Source organism: Danio rerio, chromosome 13 (assembly GCF_052040795.2).
Source record: "Danio rerio strain M-AB ecotype USA chromosome 13, GRCz13ab, whole genome shotgun sequence".
Lineage (NCBI taxonomy): Eukaryota > Metazoa > Chordata > Actinopteri > Cypriniformes > Danionidae > Danio > Danio rerio.
Genome location: NC_141033.1, coordinates 2082501 through 2099981, shown reverse-complemented (window position 1 = coordinate 2099981; position 17481 = coordinate 2082501). Strand labels below are relative to the sequence as shown.

General features: G+C 34.7%; 3 protein-coding genes across 13 annotated transcripts in view; 2 read left to right on the top strand and 1 right to left on the bottom strand.

Annotated features, from left to right (window-relative positions):
• The window catches only part of lrrc1 (leucine rich repeat containing 1), a 593918-nt gene that overhangs the window by 136289 nt on the left and 440148 nt on the right, over positions 1-17481 (top strand). The window lies entirely within an intron of this gene.
• Positions 1-17481, top strand: part of mlip (muscular LMNA-interacting protein) — a 66007-nt gene that overhangs the window by 34895 nt on the left and 13631 nt on the right. For 5 of the 11 annotated variants that reach the window (XM_087278820.1, XM_087278818.1, XM_087278814.1 and 2 more), the window contains 6 exons: positions 99-179; positions 2030-2113; positions 2674-2733; positions 4110-4160; positions 7892-7936; positions 11236-11361. In XM_087278820.1, coding sequence (XP_087134946.1) covers positions 99-179; positions 2030-2113; positions 2674-2733; positions 4110-4160; positions 7892-7936; positions 11236-11361 — 447 coding nt within the window. The remainder of the gene's footprint in view (positions 1-98; positions 180-2029; positions 2114-2673; positions 2734-4109; positions 4161-7891; positions 7937-11235; positions 11362-17481) is intronic. The other 6 variants (XM_087278815.1, XM_087278821.1, XM_087278819.1 and 3 more) reach the window with 3 other exon arrangements.
• The window catches only part of hmgcll1 (3-hydroxymethyl-3-methylglutaryl-CoA lyase like 1), a 238908-nt gene continuing 230394 nt past the window's right edge, over positions 8968-17481 (bottom strand). Inside the window, exon 12 of the transcript XR_015505378.1 lies at positions 8968-11771. The gene's annotated coding sequence lies outside the window, so the exon portion shown is untranslated. The remainder of the gene's footprint in view (positions 11772-17481) is intronic.

The window sequence follows — 17481 nt, the reverse complement described above, 5'->3', positions numbered from 1 at the left end:
GATAGACCTTTGGGATTCACTTTACTACCCTTGTTAAGGTCAAGATTATTAAAGGATTAAAGCTTCATCTACAACTCTTAATTGTGTCCCCGCTGAAGGCTATAGATGAAGAGGTCAGCAAGAAAGAAGCTTTGCTCAACCCTGCAGACAACTATTCCTGGGAAGACCCACATGCTGAGGTACTGCGAGAAAAGTGAATATACTGTGTCTTTCACTTAAAGTACATGCTGCAACCTAGGTTGATTATTGATACGTACCCCCATCTACATTTCTGGAGAGCGCCAAATATGTCCCCGGAGGTACGTTTTTGACAGATTTTGTTTTCACAAATCCACCAGAGGCTGCTGTGTATGCCTTTTCAGATCTTAATTTCTCTCGCGAGTGCCATTCACACCTGCTGTTCTCCAGTAAATCCACCAGAGGCTGCGGTGTATGCCTTTTCAAATCTTAAATTTCTCTCAAATTTCTAAAGTGAGGTGTGTAGTGATGGACACTTCACGCACTCAACGACCGCAGGTTTGCTTACGTAGTGGAAGGGGCGGAGCTATCGGGCGCACATGTTGGAAAACTTTAATTATTTTGGATGGTGAAAGCAAAACTCTCCTATGAGAGTGATTATAGCGACTCCCGATGGTGAATGCAGTTACACTCACGGCAGGTATTATTTGATAATTTAGTCGTTTATTTCACTGATCTGGCGACTGTCAAACGTCATCAGGGAAACGGTTTGAATTTCCGCTTAGTAAAAAAACATTAGTGTGCCATTTGGGACGACACTACATACACTGAAAAAAATAATATGCTAGATTTACTAAAGAATATAGTGCATCATTTTTGCATCCCTCTTTTTAAGCAATTTTCACATTAAATTTAAAGCAATATTACCTAAAAATCTTTAGTTGGTGATGCTTAATTTTTTTAGGTATTGTAGCAAATGGTTTTGCTCAAATTTATTGGTTGGTGTAACTTAATATTTTAAGCAGTTTTTGTTTACAAATTTAAGCTATTTCTACCATTAAAGTTCTGTTTACCCAATTATAAAATCTTGAGCTAATTTACTGAAAATGTTTAGTTCTTCAACTTTAAAATACTAAGTCACTCGTCAGTTGACCTACAATTAGCTATACATTACAAAGTGCGCGCTTTTTCACGTCTCGAGCGCCTCTCGGGAGCGCGCGCCGTTTGCGCCTGCGCTGTTCTCGCGCGAAAAGCCACCGGAGGTCGCTGTGGAGCGACCATCCGTCCGACTGGCTGGCCGAACGAACGAACGTCCGAACGATCGACCGGGCAGCCGGCTGATCGGCCGACCCGGCCGCCCTCCTCTTCCTCCTCCTCCTTCCCTAAACCCAAGCGACGGTTTGCAAAAGCCGTCCAGAAAAAAAAGCAAAAGCCCTTGTCTTTGATTTCGACCGCGTTTTCGGATCCCCCCGCGTTCTCGCCCTTATTTTTTGGATTATGTTTTTAATCTTACCTGATTTCTGGAACCGCTCTTCCCCGGACCCGATCCCGCTCGTCCTCGCGGCCGGCTGCTCCTCCTCCAGGCCTTCGCTCCGCCAACGTAACGCTGCGAGCTAAGCGGGCGAACTGGTAGCAGCGGGAAAGCCCTCCACTCGGAGGCGAGCCGTCGGCCGGCGAGCGCGAAGAGGAGGAGTGGAGTGGCGCCACACCGCCCCGCAGTGTTCGCTTTAAAAAAAACTAAACGCGGCCGTACGTACCTCCAGCCATGCAACTCGCGGTCTCCAGAAACGTCCGCGGGGCTACGTTTCCAGAATGAGCTTGGGTTGGTAAGTACATAGTGCATTGTGTGTTGTGTGCCATTTGGTACGCAGCTTATGTCTTTTGCTTGTCTAGAAGAAGCATCTTGATTTAATAATTTTAATATATTTGTACTACAAAACAAGACAAAACTTTAAGTAAGAAAAGCATTAGACTGACTGCTCTACAAAATAAAGATATAAAGTAATGACTTATGCTTTCTCTCCGGCTTGCCATTGTTTCTGATGTGAGAGAGTTAAATATCTCTGTGCAGATGTGTTCTCCTGCGCAGCTGCGTCAACAGACCGCAGAGCTCTACGCCACCATTGATGAAGTCCTGGAGGACACAATACAGACAGTGAGCTGACATTGCTATAACATGTTGATGTCAGAATAATTCACCCGCCCCATATTTTTTTCAAGTATTTCCCAAATGATGTTGAACAGATTCAGGAATTTTTCACAGTATTTCCTATAATATTTTGTCTTCTGGAGAAAGTCTTATTTGTTTTATTTCGGCTAGAATAAAAGCAGTTTTTAATTGTTTTAAAGCCATTTTAAGGTCAATATTATTCACCCCCTTAAGCAATATTAGTTTTGGATTGTCTCCAGAACAAACCATCATTATGCAATGATTTATTAACCCTAATTACCCTAGTGAAGCCTTTAAATGTCACTTTAAGCTGAATACTAGTGTCTTGAAGAATATCTAGTCTAATATTATGTGCTTTCATCACAACAAAGATGTGTTGAATAAAATCTCCTCTCCATTAAACAGAAATTGGAGAAAATAATATACAGGATGGCTAATAATTCTGACTTCCACTGTATTTATAATTGCACACAGTGCTGAAATCAGACCTACACAATGCTCCATCAACAAAGCAGATTTCACACTTTAACACCTTTATATTTCAGCGTCAATCAAACCATGTGAACAAAGCCATGCTGAAGTCTTTGGCAGCCGAGGCGTCAAGGGTATGTAATTAATGATCGCATTTTCATCTTGATTATCCAAACATCACACTCGGCCCAAAACTAATTATACTGTTTGTCTAAGAACAAAGTAATTATTGTGTTTTTAATATCAAATCCAATCATCATAATGGCTGTTTTCTTGATTTGAATCCAAGAATATCGCTGTTCTCTGATTAGGCTACAGGTAAACATCATATTTTTGAGTATTTTTGATCATTACTATTGTAAGGTGCATATAGCAGTAGGTTATGCGATGCTCTCTAGTTTGTAGGTTGTTGATTTTTCTAATGTGTTTATGATTTATTATTTGTCTATGTTGATTCTATGCTGAATGTGTGTATGTAATGTCTTATTCTCTCTGTGTTTGGGTTTTTAAATTTGGGTTGTAGAAAAGCGCATTATAAATAAAATGTATTATTATTAATTTTATTATTATTTCTGTTATCATTATTGTTATTATTATTGTTAATGTTATTATTATTATTATTAATATTATTAATATTATTATTATTATTATTTTATTTTTATTTTTATTATTATTATTATTGTTGTTGTTATCATTAATATTATTTTATTTGTATTTTGTTTGTTATTATTTTTATGAAAAGTATTGTTATTATTATTATTATTATTATGATGATGATTATTATTATTATTACTTTATTATATTATTATGTTATTATTATTATTATTATTATTATTATTATTATTATTAATTTTATTATTATTATTATTATTATTATTACTTTTATAGTTATTTTTGTTGTTATTATTAATGTTATTATTATTATTATTATTATTATTATTATTATTTATCTTTCTTCTTATAGTTATTACTATTGTGTTATTGTTATTACTATCTCTAACAATAACTGATAAACTGTAATAAATACTGTAGTATACTTTCGATTTTACAATAAACTATAGTATAATATAATACCCTTTAAATGTATAAATCGATTAATTTGTTCATACTATTATGTTTTACTACTGTGTCACTATAGCAGCTAAACTCTACCCTAACAGAACAATTTAAGTACTTTACCATAGTATGGTTCAAACTGTATTTATTATGAAATACTACAGTGTTTTTTTCATGTGGATATCCACTCGTTAAAAGCATAGCAATGAACAGACTGCCATATCGATTTTTCTTTTTCTTTTGATTATTATAAAATAATATTTCTGTTATCTGAAATGCTCTGGCTAACGGAGATCGATTCTGCTTTTAAACCCCTGCTGCTCGATCCCAGCATGCGATTTCGATTAAGTTCCCTGTTCTTGTGTTGAACATGAACCTTTTTTTAAGCAGCCGAGTTAGCATCATTAATATTATTTTTGACTCTTGCTTGTTCTTTTATTCTGATCCTCTAAAGCAGCAGACGTCATCACCATCTCCAAAATTATTGGGACGAGAAACAAGATATGTGAGTTTTTTCAATTTTCTTTCTCTCACTGATCTTGATCCATTAGCTCCATTAATACATCATTCATTGCGAAATGTCATTGAGCGTTAACTCTGGAAATATTCCTGCTTTGCAATGCTTCATACTGAAATGTCATCTCTAAAAGCCCTGCTGACACTTTTATTACACTTTTATAACTCTAGCTTTGGTCTTGGTCATTTTTCAGATCCATTTCAATTATCTAGATAATAAAGATTCTTTACAGTGGAATTTTTTTAAAATAAAAAATATTAATAATTTAATAGTAATATTATATTAATATAATATTAACATTATTATTAATATAAATAATAACAATTATGATGATGATGATGATGATTATTATTATTATTATTATTATTATTATTAATATTATCTTAATTTAATCATTACAATAAACGGTTCTTTAGATGAAAATGAAACTACTACTACTACTACCACTAATAATAATAATAATAATAATAAGAATAATAAGAATAATAACAAGATTAATAACAATAATAATAATAATAATTATTATTATTGTTATTATTGTTATTATTATTATTATTACTATAATAATAATAACAATAATAATAATAATAATAATTATTATTATTATTATATTACTAATTAAAGTATCACTTCTACCACTACTAATACAATTATCATTATTATTTTATATTATGACTATTATTACTACTACTACTACTATTATTATTATTATTATTATTATTATTATTATTATTATTATTATTATTATTATTATTTATATTACTAATTATGGTATCACTTCTATTACTACTACTATTAAAATTATTATTCATTCATTCATTCATTCATTTTTTTTTTTTTTGGCTTAGTCCCTTTTTTTATCCGGGGTTGCCACTGTGGAATGAACCACCAACTTATCCAGCAGCTTTTTTTTACGCTGTGGATGCCCTTCCAGCTGCAACTAGAATATATATTATTACTATTATTATTATTATTATTATTATTATTATTATTATTATTATTATCTAAAGAACCTTTTATGATTAAAAGAATAATAATAATAGTAATAATAATAATAATATTAATAATAATAATAGCAATGATAATGCTGAAAAAAACTGTGAACAACAACAACAATAATAATAATAATCATCATAAGAATAATCATTATCATAATAGTCATAATAATAATAATAATAATAATAATAATAATAATAATAATAGAAATAAAATTAAGATGATGATGATAATGATTATTATTTTTTTATCATTGTTGTTGTTATTATAATAATACTTATTATAATCACCATAATAATAATCGTAATCATTATCATCATCTTCATCATCATAACAATCCTAATATTATTTTGAATAATAACAAAAATAATAATGATAATAATATTATTTTTTTGTCCAACATTACAATAAAACGTATTATTATTATTATTATTATTATTATTATTATTATTATTATTATTATTATTATTATTATTATTATTATTTTCATACTATTTACAGACATTTCAGCTATTTTAAAAGGCAAGGCAAGGCAAATTATTTATATAGCATATTATATAGCATACATATAAAGTGGCAATTCAATGTGCTTTACAAAAACAGGAATAAAATAGACGAATATAAGAAAATAAAAACAAAGAATAAGTAAAAACAAAAACAAAAAAAAAAACTCTTTGATGACATACACAGAGAAAACTCTTATTTTGGTTTTTCCAAGCCGATCCAAATTGAACATAAATATTTTACGACGAAGAAGACGAGGAAGAGACAGTGGAAGAAGAAGAGGGGGAAAAAGAAGAGTAAAACGCTTGCGAGCAGAGAAAAGCTCACTACTGAATGTTATTAATGAGGAATTAAAGCAGTAAGATTTGCCAAGTAAAGTAAAATACCTGTTGAGTGTATTACAGACATTTCACTATAATTTAGACCCTGTTCGATTGCTCGGAGCTTCAAGCTGTTTGATTCTCGCTTTGCTGTTATGATCAGTCCAAAAACTTTTGATGCCGGTTTTCTATTCACTTTAAAATGATTATAGTTTTAGACGCTGTTTACATTCTGAGAGCAGAGTTTTTCCATCTGGCTCGGACAATTGGAGCAGATTTTCTTGTCATACACAAATTACAGGATTTGGAGGCTTGTTTATTTATTTATTTTTTATTTATTGTTCGTGCTGCTCCTCGGAGTTTGGCAGCAGAAACACAGATATAGCTGAAAATCACCAATAAATGATTACAAACAAAGAGTTTAGAGCTCACCGTAATGATCGTTTAATTATAGGGATATTTTGGAAGCACCTTTACAAATTTGTTTCTCAATATGTTTTAAGTTTTCTTCAGATTAACGGAGGATCAAAAATGCAAAAACTGCTTTTCTTAGCATTAGTTTTTGTCTGTTTATAGTCTAAATATATGAAAATGCTTTAATCAAGAATCGTTTTCAAGACAAGCAGACATATTGTCTTGTTTTCAGAAATAATAAGTCAAAATTAACGGAGTTTTTCCTTTAAACAAGCAAAATAATCTGCCTTTGGGGCAAGAAAAATGATCTTGCTATTATTTTGCTTGTTTCAAGCAAAAATTCACTTAATTTTTATTTCTAAAACAAGAACATATGCTTATATACAGTAGAAAATACTTATTGATTTAATAAATTTTAGATATTTGATCTGGAAGCAAGCCAAAAAAGTCTAAGAACAGCATTTTTATTTTGCAGTGAATATCATATCAATAATAAACAAAGTTCACATTCATTCATTTTCAATCGGTTTATTCCCTGAGTTTATCAAGGGTTGCCACTGTGAAATGAACCGCCAACTATTCCAGCATATGTTGGCCAGTCAGTCAACCAGTTGACTGCAGCCTCTGGTGGATTTACATGGGAACAGCAGCCGCAAATGCCACATGCGAGAGAAATTTGAGATGTCTAAAGTATACACAGCGGCCTCTATTGGATTCACAAAAACAAAAACTGCAAAAATATTTACCTCCTTTGATATACTTTGTGATTTCCAGAAATGGAGTACACAGAAATGGAGTACATATCAATAATCAGCTTGGGTTGGTAGTAGGAGAAAAAAAAAATTAAATTGATCAGCATAACTCTCTAAATTCATACATATAGAGTTGAATTCAGAATTATTAGCCCCCCTGAATTATTTTTCCCCTATTTCTGTTTAATGAAGAACAGATTTCTTCAACACATTTCTGATCATAATAGTTTTAATAACTCATCTCTAATAACTGGTTTATTTTCTCTTTGTCATGATGACAGTAAATAATATTTGACTAGATATTCTTCAAGACACTTCTACACAGCTTAAAGTGACATTTTAAGGGTTAACTAGGTTAATTAGGTTAACTAGTAGGCAGGTTAGGGTAATTAGGCAAGTTATTGTATAACGATGGTTTGTTCTGTAGACTATCAAAAAAATATATATATAGCTTAAATGGGATAATAATATTGTCCCTTAAATGGTCTTTAAAAAAATTAAAACCTGCTTTTATTCTAGCCAAAATAAAACAAATAAGACTTTCGCCAGAAGAAAAAATATTATCAGACACACTGTGAAAATTTCCGTGCTCTGTTAAACTTAAATTAGAAAATATATAAAAAAAAAATCAACATCAAAGGAGGGCTAATAATTTTGACGTCAATGTATAAATATTGAATATATGATATAAAGAAATATTTCAATACTAACTCTTAATTTTCTTTGGTTTTAGGCCAGCTCTCCATTTCAACCCTCTGTAACTACTGAAAAAACTATGGTAAGTGTTTTTTTAATGTATTGATTGTTTTATTTATTTATTTTTTTGTATTAGCATTGAACATGTTCACCTCAGTTTGTGCTGCAGTACTTTGTTCATTAGATATGGACTGAAGACTTTTGTAAAGGAACGTTAGCAATAATGTTGGCTTTTATTCTCAATGACTCAGCTCTGTAGGCTACATTTTAAAGCCTTAAGTATGCACTTCTAAGGTTGCTTCCCCTGTATAAATCATGTTAAACTCTGCGGACCTGGTATAACGGGTCCGTGACGTCATCAACTTCGCTTTAAGATTTAAAGGGCTAGCGTTGCACCAGACCCCCTTAAGTGGTTTCGTTTGAAAGTGTAGAATCTATATTTTATGCACATGTGCATCACTTTGGTTTTTATTCTACTGTACAAAAGTTATTTACACTTAAATACACAGTATTTTGGATACCCGAGCTGGGTATTTTACATTGGTTCATTTTCATATTTTTCATATGACACATGTACAAGTTATAGCTCAAATGAAAGCTCTTGCCGGTGCTCATATGGTTCTAGCATTCTTTTTACTGAATTATATTCACATATCAAACAGTTACCAGATGAATCACTGTGCTTCCATGGCGCAGAAGTGAAAACAATACATTTATGATCACTAAGCAGCCCCAGATAGCACAGACAGCTGTCATCTCTTACCTTATGCTGTGCGCTTCAGGGCCATTCTCCTCTGTTTTTGAGGTGATGTGCATAAGTAATGCTTTTATATGTCTGACATGGTCCAAACACAGTGAATTATGTTTGATTAAACAAAAGAATAGTGAAATATGAAAGCAATGATCGCTCCCTGTGGCTTGTACAGCGCCTCTCATCAGTGGGAATACAATAACTTTTGCATAGATTATGGTGGAGACATTTTTCGTTTTTCCTATGATTACAAACATGTGCAGGAACCAACAAAATTATTTACAGCACAATAGACCACAGAACCTAAAAGGTCCACTTTCAAATTTGAGTTTATAAAAAAAATACAAAAAGCGCCTCTTTTTAGGTGTTTATTATAACACAGACAACATACACAGATATTTTAAACACTTTCAATAGTGTTTTATGGAAAATTAAAAGGGTTTTCTTTAAAATGATACAACATTTTTGCATTTACACCTCTGCATGTGGATTTGGGAAGCTTTAAAATTTGGGTAGGGAAAATCCAGGCGGAAATTCTAAAATAACAGCAGAGTTTAGCTGGTTAAAGCCTTAAGTATGCACTTCTAAGGTTGCTTCCCCTGTATAAATCATGTTTTGAATGGCTGTATGAATTCTGTGGCAGCAATTTGTCATGATAAAACTGAAAGAACTTGCAAAACACTAATGCAAATAGAAAAGAGAGCATAATGAAAACTGATGAACTTACAATGAAACAGAAAATGTCTGTGTTATAAGTAATTTAGTACACAAACCGTCTAATTACAGTGCGTAATGTACATAAAACTGTTAAATTACAATCAGAGCAAACAGCTCTAATAACAGTTTTGTTTACACACATTTCATTAATCGGCCTCAAATCTTTCTGAAAAACCTTTTGGACCGACTTTAGTAGGAATGAGACATTATTCTCCTCATGATTGCTTTGTTAGTTTAAAGACTTTGTTTATGTGTCGTTTTGATGCTAAATGTGTTTGTGGCTTTGGGATTGTGGGATAATAATTCAGCAAATGCGCATGAGCATTTGGGAATGTTGCTATAGTGCTAAATCTCTGCTTTGAACAGAGGGTGTTGCCAGATTGTGTGTAAGACTCTTGGCTTTGTTTTTAAACTGCTCTCTAAAGAGAAAGAGCTTCACATTTGGAATATTGTGCCTAATGTGGAGAACCGTGAAGTGTTTTGCAGGAGGTTTGATAAAGAGTTTAAAAGTGGACATTTGAAGCTGAAAGGGCATCCACTGCGTAAAACATGCGCTGGATAAGTTGGTGGTTCATACTGCTGTGGCGACCTCAGATTAATAAATAAACTAAGCTGAAAAAAAATGAATGAATGAATGAATGAAATTTGGTGCATGAATTTCCAACGCAATCTCACGGCAATTCGTAACTTTTTGATTTAGTGGCAAATTCGTATGAATTCGTACGATATAATTAGATTAGTATGATTTGCTCATCACCCAATGACGGTTGGGTTTAGAGGCAGGGTTTGGTGGCATGCCTTCTTTTAAAAATCGTACTCATGAAATAGTCACTAAACTGACAAACTGTAAAATACTCACGTTTCCTTGTGAAATCAGGCTGGAATTTCAAGTAAAATGCAACTGTTACAAATGAAGGATGCTTTGAATTCTGGCATTTATCTCAAGGGATCTGGCCTTATTTGTTTTAAAGCCACATTTCATGCAACTGAAATATATTCCCTGCTACAACATTTAATTTATATGCACATTACTGATATAAAAAAAGTAGATATATCGTCACCTTAGAATTATAAGGTTCTATCTGCGTTCTGAATTATTCTGAAATTTTGAGCTTCAAAGTTTTTGTATTCCATAGAAAACAGTGTGTAAAATTTTTTTTAATAAAAAGTCTTAAAATGTAAACAACTCATAAAAAACATCCCATAATGTAAATAAGTTTTTGTTTTATAAGAATATGCCAATAACTCAATTTTGACAATAATTTCAGATAGAACCTTATAATTCTAAGGTGCAATATGTTTCAAAGTTGAGTTTGGTTTAAATTTATGCAAGTTATTTTATAAACATAGAAAGCATGGTTAATGCATGCAAATTGTCTTCTTTTCAGCTCAAAGTACCACACAAATGCTTTTTAACTCTGTGAAGTTGCCCCTTTTAAGCTTTGATCCTAATAGTGTGGCGTTTTGGTGACTGTCGCTTTAAATTCAAATGAGATTGTGCTCTTTTAAAAAGTGGGCGGAGCTACAAATACCTGTGTGTCAGCATAGTGGCAGATTCAAAAACAAGACTAACTCCTATGCTAATGAGGGAGAGATGGTCACTAGTGGGTGGGGCTTTCCCCCTCTGATGACACGTACAAAGGGAGAATGTCAATCAAAGTGTTTCTGCAGACTGTTTTTATGAAGTGTGATTATAAACAAACACAATTAATACATTGCTACTATTAAAGTCTGGTTTTATTCATAGAGTCTTGCCACACTACTATGTTTAAACTCTTTATAAAAGTGCATAATAAGTCCCTTTTAATATGAAAAATATCCCCATGGTCGGGTTTGTCCACAACCCAGCATTTCTAGAGTGTTGAAGTGTGAATTATGTTGGGAATTATAAAGATTTTTCTTGTTTTTCCTAGACAAAACCTGGAGTTATTAGACCAGTCATTATAACGTCCAGATTTACAGAAGATCAAGACGAAGAGTTCCATCCAAATCCATTCAAGATCCTTCACGGGAACAAATCCAATCGCTATCAATACAAGGTAGATCTAATTCAATAATCTAGTGCATTGATCAATAACTGAACATCAGACTAACTGCATATGTCAGTTTCATAATTACACTTACCGGCCACTTTATTAGGTACACCTTACTAGTACTGGGTTGGACCCCTTTTGCCTTTAGAACTGCCTTAGTTCAAGTTCAAGTCAGGAGCGGCACCCGGTGTGGTCCTTTGCTGCTGTAGCCCATCCGCCTCAAGGTTGGACGTGTTGTGTGTTCAGAGATGCTCTTCTGCAGACCTCGGTTGTAACGAGTGCTTATTTGAGTTACTGTTGCCTTTCTATCAGCTGGAAACAGTCTGGACATTCTCCTCTGACCTCTGGCATCAACAAGACATTTGCGCCCACAGAACTGCCACTCACTGGATATTTCCTCTTTTTCAGGCCATTATCTGTAGACCCTAGAGATGGTTGTGCGTGAAAATCCCAGTAGATCAGCAGTTTCTGAAACAATCAGATCAGCACAACTGACGCCAACAACCATGTCATGTTAAAAGTCACTTCAATCACCTTTCTTCTGCTGATGCTCGGCTTGAACTACAGCAGAATGTCTTGACCATGCCTACATCCCTAAATGCATTGAGTTGCTGCAATGTGATTGGCTGATTAGAAATTTGCGTTAACGAGCAGTTGGACAGGTGTACCTAATAAAGAGGCCGGTTAGTGTAAATATGTTGTAATGATGAGAGGTTCACTAAGTAGAAAAATGCAATATATATGCATCGTAGTATGCAATGCTTTTCAACATGCAATGGGCCATTCTAGATTTTTAAATGCATGTGCTACAGATACTCCAAACAACCATAAGTGCAATTTTACACAATTTACACAGACTCAATGGGTTCATTTGACACACATTAGATAAATGCAAAGCATTCTGCATGCAAATGAAAGGTAATTTAGTTTATGTCAGAACTGATCTGCACCTGCTGTTACTGTTATTTGTGTACATTGTGTGTGTGTTGTTTTGGCATCCAATTGACTAAAGTAATTATGCAAATGAGGTATTAGATTAAACACATTGTGCTAGCGCAGTTTCAGATCTTGTGGGATGCGTGCTGGAGGAAGCAGCAGACGGAGGTGGGCGGAGTATCCAAAATCCATACTCAAGTAGAAGAACAAGTACTCGAGGAGATTTTACACAAATAAACGTATAAGGAGTAACATTGGACAACTATGATCACAGCATCCATCCATACATCCATTTATCCATCCATCAATCCATCCATCCATCCATCCATCCATCCAGTCTGTTTGTCTCAACAATCAACAAGTATAATCACAGCATCCATTCATCCATCAAACCATCCATCCATACATCCATCCATTTATCCAACTACCCATCCACTCATTTATTCATCCATCCATCCACCCATCCATCCACCCATCCATCCATCCACCCATCCATCCATCCATCCATCCATCCATTTGATTGTCCGCCCGTCTGTCCATCCATCTATCCGTCCGTCCATCCATCTATCCATCCATTTAACATCCATCCATCTATTCATCCATCCATCCATCCATCCATCCATCCATCCATCCATTTGTTTGTCCGCCCGTCTGTCCATCCATCTATCCGTCCGTCCATCCATCTATCCATCCATTTAACATCCATCCATCTATTCATCCATCCATCCATCCATCCATCCATCCATCCATCCATCCATCCATCTATCCATTTGTTTGTCCGCCCGTCTGTCCGTTCATCCATCCATCCATCCATCCATCCATCCATCCATCCATCCATCTATTTGTCCATCCATCCATCCATCCATCTATTCATCCATCCATCCATCTATTCGTCCATCCATCCATCCATTTATCCAACTACCATCCACTCATTTATTCATCCATCCACCCATCCATCTATCCATCCATTTGTTTGTCCGCCCGTCTTTCCATCCATCCATCCATCCATCCATCTATCCATCCATTTATCATCCATCCATCTATTTGTTCATCCATCCATCCATCCATCCATCCATCCATCCATCCATCCATCCATCTGTCCATCTATTCGTCCATCCATCCGTCCATCCATCCATCCATCCATCCATCCATCCATTTATTTATTTATTTATTTATTTATTTATTTATTTATTTATCTATCTATCCATCCATCCATCCATCCATCCATCCATCCATCCATCCATCCATCCATCCATCCATCTCAATGTTCAACAAATATGACCACAGCATCCATTTAATCAGCCATCCATTCATTCTTCTTTCCTTCGCTCTCTCTCCTAATATTCCACAGCATTCATCCATCCTTCCATCTTTCCTTCCCCTCCTCTGTCTTTCTCTCTCTCCCCCTCCCCACTGTCTCTCTCTCTCTCATCATTCGACATGTACGATCACAGCCGACATTCAGACCTGTGTTGTTGCTGCTGCTGAGTTCAGTCTCCACAGTTGTGAAACAACTTCAGTCAATCCATCTGCAGATAAATAATACAGCGTCCAGCCCCTCCATTATACCAAGCGAGAGAGAGAGAGAAAGCAAATCAAAAGGTCACCATTCCATATGTACTTCAAAAGCAATGTAAAGTGTCGACTGAAATTGATTCATTTTCTCCCAGTAGCTTCAACGTATCCTGCAGCCTCTGATTTATCCCCAGCGGGATCAGGAAAATACTAAATCACCAAAACCCAATTCAATAGGATAAAATCATGCATGCAACATAACCATATAGATCCATCAGAGAGCCCAAGCACATTATTCAGTGCAATATACTGCTTATTACACTGCGTATGGACATTATTCAAGTCTGCTGTCATTCGTATGTGCAATTGCAACATATTGATCTGCACGTTTTTAAAACAGCTTCTCATTTTCCACACTTTAATAAATTACAGGATTACAGATATTTACTGCTACCAATTAAAATACAGCAGCCTATATAAAACTAATATCAAATACTGATTAACCCTGAGCACCTAACCCCCTTTTTAGCATGAAGTGCTCTTTTAAATTGACGTTTCACTCAGTTTGAGCAGAGCTTTGATCATGAGAAATGCAAAATTAAATATTCTTGTTGTATTTTTTTTAGATACATAAATAACATATGTCCATCAGAGAGACCAAGCACATTATTTATGGAGGAAACACAGCACAACATACTACTTATTACACTGCGTATGGACATTATTTAAGTGTGGTGTCATTCCCATGCCAAAATATTGATTGCCACATTTTTAAACAGCTTCTCATTTTGCACATTTTAATATATTACAGTATTATAGTTATTTACTGCTACCAATTAAAGCAGCACCCTATATAAAAGTAATATCAATTGGTGATTAACCCTAAATTATGATCACAGCATCCATGCATCTGAGTAAACCTGGACTAAAAATTGATGTCACCTTGAAAGCAGGGATAGAGGAGTATAATCTTAATAACAGCTGATTTACCTTACATACAAATAAAAAAGCAACCCAGACGACAAGAATCCACATAATATTATACCACAAGTAAATACAGGACAAAGGGAAGAACCTAACTAAGGTCTTAAGCACGGTAAATGACTAAATAGAAACCAAACAAGGCACAGGTGAACATAATCAGCCAATGAGTAACCATTAAAACAAATTAGCTAAAAAAAAATGAACACTGTCAGACATTTTGCACACTTTAATATATTACAGAATTACAGTTATTTACTGCTACAATTTTAAAAACAGCAGCCAATATAAAACTAATATCAAATAATGATTAACCCTGAACAGCTAAACCCTTTTTAGTATTGAGTTTTTTTGTATGAAGTGCTCATTTAAATTGACATTTCACTCAGTTTGAGCAGAGCTCTGATGCTGAGAAAGACAAATTAAATATTCCTGGTGTTTTTTTTTCAATAAATAAGTAATAAAGGTTCATCAGAAGAACCTGGTACATTTTTAATGGGGGGAACCACACTGCAATATGCTGATTATTACACTTTGTATGGACAATAATTCAAGTCTGCTGTCATTCATATGCGCAAATGTGAGGTGAAAATATCGATTTGCACAATTTAAAACAGCTTCTCATTTTGCACATTTTAATATATTTCTGTACTACAGTTATTTACTGCTACAAAGTGAAAAACAGCAGCCTATATAAATGCAATATCAAATAGTGATTAAACCTAAAGTACGATCACAGCATCCATCCATGCATCCATCCATGCATCCATCCATCCATCCATCCATCCATCCATCCATCCATCCATCCATCCATCCATCCATCCATCCATCCATGCATTAATCCATCCATCCGTCCATCCATCCATCCATCCATCCATCCATCCATCCATCCATCCATCCATCCATCCATGCATCAATCCATCCATCCATCCATCCATCCATCCATGCATCAATCCATCCATCCATCCATCCATCCATCCATCCATCCATCCATGCATCAATCCATCCATCCATCCATCCATCCATCCATCCATCCATGCATCAATCCATCCATCCATCCATCCATCCATCCATCCATCCATCCATCCATCCATCCATCCATCCATCCATCCATCCATCCATCCATCCATCCATCTATCCATCCATCCATCCATCCATCCATCCATGCATCAATCCATCCATCCATCCATCCATCCATCCATCCATCCATGCATCAATCCATCCATCCATCCATCCATGCATCCATCCATCCATCCATCCATCCATCCATCCATCCATCCATCCATCCATCCATCCATCCATTTATCTAATCAGATAAAATATTCTCACACAAGTAAATACAGGACAGAGGGAAGAACCAAAGAATGGCCCTAGGCCTAGAAATGCAAAAGAACTATTCTCTGTGTATTTTTTTTTAGAAAAATAAATAATATAGAGAGCCCAAGCACATTGTTCATTAAGGGAATATTATACTGCGTATGGACACTATTCAAGTGTGCTGTCATTCGTATGCGCACATTTTTAAACAGCTTCTCATTTTGCACACTTTATATATTAATATATTACTGTATTACAGTTATTTACTGCTACAAGTTAAAGCAGCACCCTACATAAAAGTAATATCAAAATAGTGATTAAACCTAAAGTACGATCAGTGCATTCCTCCATCCATCTGAGTAAACTTAGACTTAAAAGTCACCTAGGAAGCAGGTAGAGGAGTACTCAATGTCAATTACAGCAGATTTACCTTACTTACAAATTAAAAAAGCAACCCAGAAGACAAGAATTAACATAATATTAGACCACAAGTAAATACAGGACAGAGGGAAGAACCAAAGTAAGGCCCTAGGCACTGTAAATGGCTAAATAGGAACCAAACAAGACACAGGTGAGCACAATTAGCCAGAGAGTAATCATGGAAATGAATCAGCTAAAAGAACTGAACACTGTCAGACATTTTAAACAGCTTCTCATTTTGCACACTTTAATATATCACAGTATTACACTTATTTACTGCTACAAATTTAAAAACAGCAGCCAATATAAAAGTAATATCAAATAGTGATTAACCCTGAGCACCTAAACCCTTTTTAATATTGAGTTTTTTGCATGGAGTGCTCGTTTAAATTGACATTTCACTCAGTTCGAGCAGAGCTTTGATCATGAGAAATGCAAATTAAATATTCCTGGTGTACTTTTTAAATAAATAAACAATATAGGTTGGTAATAAGTGCCCTGTTGCGTGAAGTTCTGGGTCAATAAGTTGACCAAAGCTTGTACACTAATGAGTTGACAGACTCCGGAATTGATCACAGGGCTTATGCTGATAAAATTGTGGGCAAAATTAAATTGAAAAGGTGGATAAAGCGGTGAGGAGAAACTCTTTGGGAGTTTGCACAGTGACTCATGCACTGTAAATACCATCAATATTACATTTAATACAGATTCAATTAATAATTCAAAAGACAAATGTGAGTTGTGTTGACCCCCGTGGGTTTAATGTCAGATGTACACAGTGCTGTATGGCCATCTGATCTATAGAGAGGTCATTAGTGCAGAACACTGGCTCAGGGAGATTTTTTTTTCTTACATGTTTTTTCCCATAGGAATAAATAAATAAACAAAAGTCTTGGTTAAAGAATTATCAGCCATGAGAAGACCCAAACCAAATGTGCATCTACAGAAATCTATAGA